Here is a 6,000-nt window from a genome sequence, read left to right on the forward strand (position 1 = left end):
TATATGAGAAAATGCTTCCCTCACATTTTTAGATAATTTTTCCTGCCTTTTATTTTCATCTACTCATCCATATTTAAATGATATATGTAAATCCAGCCGGGCGTTGTGGCTCAAGCCTGTAATCCCAGCACTTTAGGAGGCCGAGGCGGGCGGATCACGAGGTCAGGAGATCAAGACCATGCTGGCTAACACGGTGAAGCCCCGTCTCTACTAAAAATACAAAAAAATTAGCCAGGCGTGGTGGCGGGCGCCTGTAGTCCCAGCTACTCGGGAGGCTGAGGCAGGAGAATGGCCTGAACCCGGGAGGCGGAGCTTGCAGTGAGCTGAGATCACGCCACTGCACTCCAGCCTGGGCGACAGAGCAAGACTCCGTCTAAATCCAAAGAAAATCAATTTAAGCTGAATAAAAATATTGGAACATCTTTGTTAATAAAGAAGAAGTTGAAAAGTGGAGTTGCTCTGACATACGCTGTGGCATCCTTCTGCCTTGTGTCTCTGAGGCACTCATCTGCAGGGCTCAGGGGTTCAGTGAGGCCTACACTGACATCTACCCCTCCACCTCCTGCACTAATTCATCCTACCTGGCTCACCTGTTTCCTTTTCCCATTCTTACCCTGGCTAACATACTAGATAATTTACCTATAATTATTATTTGTTTCCTGCCCCCACCCTGCACCACTGTGAGCTCTATGAAGGCAAGGATAGTATTTTGTTTTTTTCTGGTTCTGAGAAGGTGCTCAACCAATTGTGGAAGGAAATAATGAATGTCTCAAAGGAGAGAAAGAAAGCTGAGAAGGTCCTGTATTCTCTAGCTTCCTCCTAGTCATCCCAGATTAAGATACCCCCCACCTTTGCACAATCTACATCTCAGCACTATATACAAATCTCCATGAGGTGTAAATGTTCACCGGTTTATTCATCCGCAGAATGGTTTTACACCTATATTTATAAATCCATATGCCTGTTGATGTTTTGCACGTGAGATCCTTTATTTACCCGAGAGCTTTCATCAGGAGGAATTTAGCTCAATATTTGTGAGATCATAATAGGATAAAAGCTGACGAAGATGAGCTCCATCCTATAGAGGCTATTTCCTCTATGAGTGGAGACTGTTTTTCCCTTCCCTGAAGGAAAGACCAGCAGTTGTTTAAATAATGAATAAAGCTAAGCACTTAAATTTATCTTCAGGAAGATACTGGAAGAAGAGGAGGAGCAGAGTATAAGAACTACAAGTATACCTTTGCGGGGGGAACAGCCAGTTCAAAATCTTCCCAATCAGCAGTTATACTTTTCTTTTAATTTTAAGTTTTCTTAGGATTATGAAATTAAAACATTCTGTTCTTGGTTATTTTCATAAGCCTTACCATCTTGAAAGACTCCATCCTCTGCCCATCCCTCAAAAGATCAACAGGGGAAATTTTTCTTTAGAAAGCAAACTATGTTCTTTTCTTTAAAATAACCGTGATAGAGAAATTATTCACTTTAAGTAGTCATGCTTCTAAGTTGCTTGGAGGTGATTACATATGAACCTTCATATAAACATGTATCTCTCTCATTTAAAAGAAAAGAGGAAGGAAAGGAATTAGCCCATTAATTATTTAAAATACTTGGTGCAACTGTTCCTATGAATTAATCCAGGCACTTGGAAGACAATTACACTCCATGTTAATAACATTGCCAACCTTTTCCACTATGCTGCACTCCAAATACTATTGTATTTTCATTGACAACATTCCCTATTACATATGCATGTGAAAAACAGGCATTTTCATCAGAATTACCGTAATAGCATTAAGAGATTATTATTTTTTCCCATTTCCTTGGAAGAAAATTTACTTAAATTAGATTATTTATTACTCGACTGCTCTCGTATCTTGCCTGTATGTTTAGGTAGCTGGAGCCCATGAAAGTATAAACTTCAGAATAAAAAGCTTGATTTTATACATTAATGATTTCAAATAAAAGATAAGTGCCACATTTGTGCATCACTTCTTTAGAGAAAGTTAAGTCTGTGTTCTGCTTAGGAGAGATAACACTTTTTGTCCCTGTAGGTGGCCCCCCTGGTGTAGCCATTAGTTGCTAATTACTTGCAAACAAATAAACAATTAACTCCTTAAGCTGCTGGCTGGGCAAGTGTTCATTGACATGCTAAAACTTTCTAAGACAGGATTTTAATTAGTGACGTTCTAAATCCAGCCCCCTTGTCAGCGGAGCTATAAGGTGAACTGCAGGAAGATCCCAGCCCTATACACGTGGGGCAGAGCCAGCAGAGGCCAGAGCTGTTGCTCTGTGCAGACCACGAGAGGATGTCTCCCAGCCTTCAGGAAGGCGCTCAGCTTGGGGAAAGCAAACCCTCAACTTGCTCCTTTTCAATTGAGAGAATCTTAGGACTGGACCAGAAGAAAGACTGTGTTCCATTAATGAAACCCCACAGGCCCTGGGCAGACACCTGCAGCTCCTCAGGTATGCCACAGCTTAATTGTTTCAATTCTTTGTTATTCCATTTACAGTGTTTAATTTGCCCTTTATTTCATACTACATAGAGCTAGAGTTTAGGACTTTAATTTATTATTATTATTATTTTTTTTTTTTCTGAGACGGAGTGTTGGTCTTGTTGCCAAGACTGGAGTGCAATGGCATGATCTTGGCTCACTGCAGCCTCCGCCTCCTGGGTTCAAACAATTCTCCTGCCTCAGCCTCCCGAGTAGCTGGGATTACAGGCATGCACCACCATGGCCTGCTAATTTTTGTATTTTCAGTAGTGGGGGGTTTCACTCTGTTGGTCAGGCTAGTCTCGAACTCCTGACCTCAGGTGATTCGCCTGCCTCAGCCTCCCAAAGTGTTAGGATTACAGGCATGACTCACCACACCCAGCCAGAGTCTAGGACTTTTAATGCCTCCAGCTGAGTTCTATGGGAAATGAAAAGGATATCAGCTTTGGATTGAGCAAAGTGGGTAAGTTCATTCACAGGAGATACCAAGAACCTGCATTTACTTCAGAAGATCTCTCCCTGTTTGACACATCAGATATTTGAAATCTCTTTTCACTGAAAAATAAACGACATTCAGAGACCAAAGAGGCAGGATTACCAAGACAGGATCTTCATTTTTGATTGGTTTTTGGTTAATGGGGGGCAATTCTCTTGTGAACCCCAGAATTCCACTAGGAAATGAAAGATGAGTTCCTGAAACTACCTCTATAGAACTTTGTGGAACATAAGATTGACCATCTAAGATAGGGCTTATTTTTCTGTTTTTAGGGAAAGATGGTAACTTATGTCTACATGTCCCAAATCCTCCCAGTGGGATTTCATTCCCTAGCATGGTGGATCACCCAATGCCAGAAGAAAGAGCTTCGAAATATGAAAATTACTTTTCAGCCTCAGAAAGACTGTCTTTGAAAAGAGAGTTGAGTTGGTATAGAGGCCGAAGACCAAGAACTGCTTTTACTCAAAACCAGGTGGGAAGTTTTTTCACCCAATAATGATAATATAAGGGCTTTAATTGACACCAAGTTGAGCACCTTTGGTGAGATACCACTTTGGTATCTCAGTTTAGAAGCCTTATTAATGAAACAGTAGACTATCATATTTTAACAATTTCTAGGTAATCATTTTTAAAAAGGCATCCATTTTAATTGCCAAGATTTAAATGTAGTCATTTTACTCTAGAAATTAAAGCTCATTTTTGGTGACATACTGAATATCAACATTTTTTTTTCTTAGATTGAAGTGTTAGAAAATGTCTTTAGAGTAAACTGCTATCCTGGTATCGATATTAGAGAAGACTTAGCTCAAAAATTGAATCTAGAGGAAGACAGAATCCAGGTAATTTTCAAATTTAGTTGTTATTCATGATGTTGAAATGTTAAGAATAATGAAATAATGTTTCTGAGACCTATTTTATTTTTCCTTAACTTTAGATTTGGTTTCAAAATCGGCGTGCAAAACTGAAAAGGTCCCATAGAGAATCACAGTTTCTAATGGCGAAAAAAAATTTCAACACAAATCTCCTGGAATAGATAGAAAACTAAACAAGTGGAATTATCTTCTAATTGCAGAGCATGAAGAATCAGTGGAAATATTAAGTGTTAAAATGTGATGTTTTCTTTCCTGCATTTAATCTGAATATTGTCATTTTTTTCTGAAAATATATTGTAAATAATTACTATTATATCATGGTACATATTATATTTGGGCACTTTTAGTTATAGTAAAGACCTTTTCTATATATTTTAATAAACATTTTCAGAAAAGATTGCTATTTTTTAAGTGAGCCAAATTAATCTAATAAATTAGTTTGTTAAAATCAATAGACTCATGACTAAGTGATTCCACAAGCTGGATTCTAATTATAAAGTATTTCAAGTAAAATGATCTGAAGAACAAAAGTGTGAGTTGTTTCCATTAGTTTCCTCCATGCACATTTTGAAACATAATTATGCTTCACTATATTATAGATTATGATTTATTCATGAATCTTCAACTTCTCTTGATTTATAGCATAAAGCAGTGAGAATTTCTCACCATTTATCAGAACAAATTCTTACAGCATGTTAGTTTCAAGTTTTTTTTCCAAGCAAAGTCATTATGCCAAAGTAGAAATACACAAGCATCAGCTGTCATATTTATACCATTGGTATTGAATTGCACAAAAGAAGTAAGCAGCAAATAAATGCAAAATTTTAAATAGTTTTCTAGTTTAATTTTGTACTTTACTTTCATTCATTAGTGATAGTGATCATGTAGCTTATATCTATTTCCAGTTTAATGATTTCTAATCAACTGCAATATTAAGTTGACTGAGAAGATAGGATAACTGACCCACCTTTTGTAAGTGCTCTGACATAGTCACTGGAAATAATCAAGGTGCTTTCTAAGTAACAAAAACTATGTGTTTTCATTTTCCCATTTTACCTGCCAATTAAAGATGGGGGGCTGGGCGCGGTGGCTCACGCCTGTAATCCCAACACTTTGGGAGGCCGAGGCGGGTGTATCACGAGGTCAGGAGATCGAGACCACGGTGAAACCCCGTCTCTACTAAAAAAATACAAAAAATTAGCTGGGCGCGGTGACGGGCGCCTGTAGTCCCAGCTACTCCGGAGGCTGAGTCAAGAGAATGGCGTGAACCCGGGAGGCGGAGCTTGCCGTGAGCCGAGATCGCGACACTGCACTCCAGCCTGGGCGACAGAGCGAGACTCCGTCTCAAAAAAAAAAAAAAAAGATGGGAATAGGATAAGATATATAACAAGAAGGGAGCCCTCTCGGCTGGAAATCTGGGCATTTGTTTTCCAGTTAATGGAAGACTTAAGTGGGTGGTTGTTTTTTTTTTAAATGTCAGCTTAAGACTCTGACTTTGTCCACTGGAAGCCAAATTTCAGCTTTGTCCATTTGAATTGAATTCTCCCTTGCTTCTCTTTTCTTTCTGTCCTCTGTCCTTTCTGACGTCCCAGTGATGATCAAGGTGGAAGGTTCTCATTGAATTATTGAATCTATAATCACTATTTTTTATATATAAAAGACTAGAGGGAGTTTGCATATTATTTCTAAGGAAAAGCAGCATGACTCAGATTTTAGAGCTTTTTAAAATTATTTACTGAGAGCACATTTGAGGTAGAGAGCTATGTGTCCCAACAATTGGTCAGCAATAAGCGTGCTTATTCTATTCCACTGTTGCTGAGATGGAGAGCGAGGAGGAGAGGAAGGGCAACAGGGTAGTTAGGAAGAACATAGGCATTACATGTTTTCCAAAAGAGACTGGGCCACTTTTTCCAATATAAAGAGCTGCTTCCATTCATATAAAAATTGGAAGCACTATTTATGAAATGTATTAGTTCAAATTTATCCATGAAGAGTTTTCTTTGTTTTCCATTAGGTTATTATGAAATTATGTTAAATTGAAAGACTGGAAGTTACCAGGAGTAGGCTCTGGGGGAGTGGGTTGGAGGGGAATGTGTCACATGATGGGTAAGCTTTTATTTTAATTCCAAATTTATTGTCA

General features: G+C 38.5%; 1 protein-coding gene across 1 annotated transcript in view; it reads left to right on the top strand.

Annotated features, from left to right (window-relative positions):
* The window catches only part of HESX1 (HESX homeobox 1), a 30,240-nt gene extending 25,850 nt beyond the window's left edge, over nt 1-4,390 (top strand). Inside the window, exons 2-5 of the mRNA XM_054479679.1 lie at nt 2,197-2,463; nt 3,261-3,460; nt 3,726-3,827; nt 3,923-4,390. Of these exons, the coding sequence (XP_054335654.1) occupies nt 2,307-2,463; nt 3,261-3,460; nt 3,726-3,827; nt 3,923-4,021 (558 nt within the window). The 5' untranslated portion in view covers nt 2,197-2,306 and the 3' untranslated portion in view covers nt 4,022-4,390. The remainder of the gene's footprint in view (nt 1-2,196; nt 2,464-3,260; nt 3,461-3,725; nt 3,828-3,922) is intronic.
* Nucleotides 4,391-6,000: the final 1,610 nt, after the last annotated feature.

This window comes from Pongo pygmaeus, chromosome 2 (assembly GCF_028885625.2).
Source record: "Pongo pygmaeus isolate AG05252 chromosome 2, NHGRI_mPonPyg2-v2.0_pri, whole genome shotgun sequence".
NCBI lineage: Eukaryota > Metazoa > Chordata > Mammalia > Primates > Hominidae > Pongo > Pongo pygmaeus.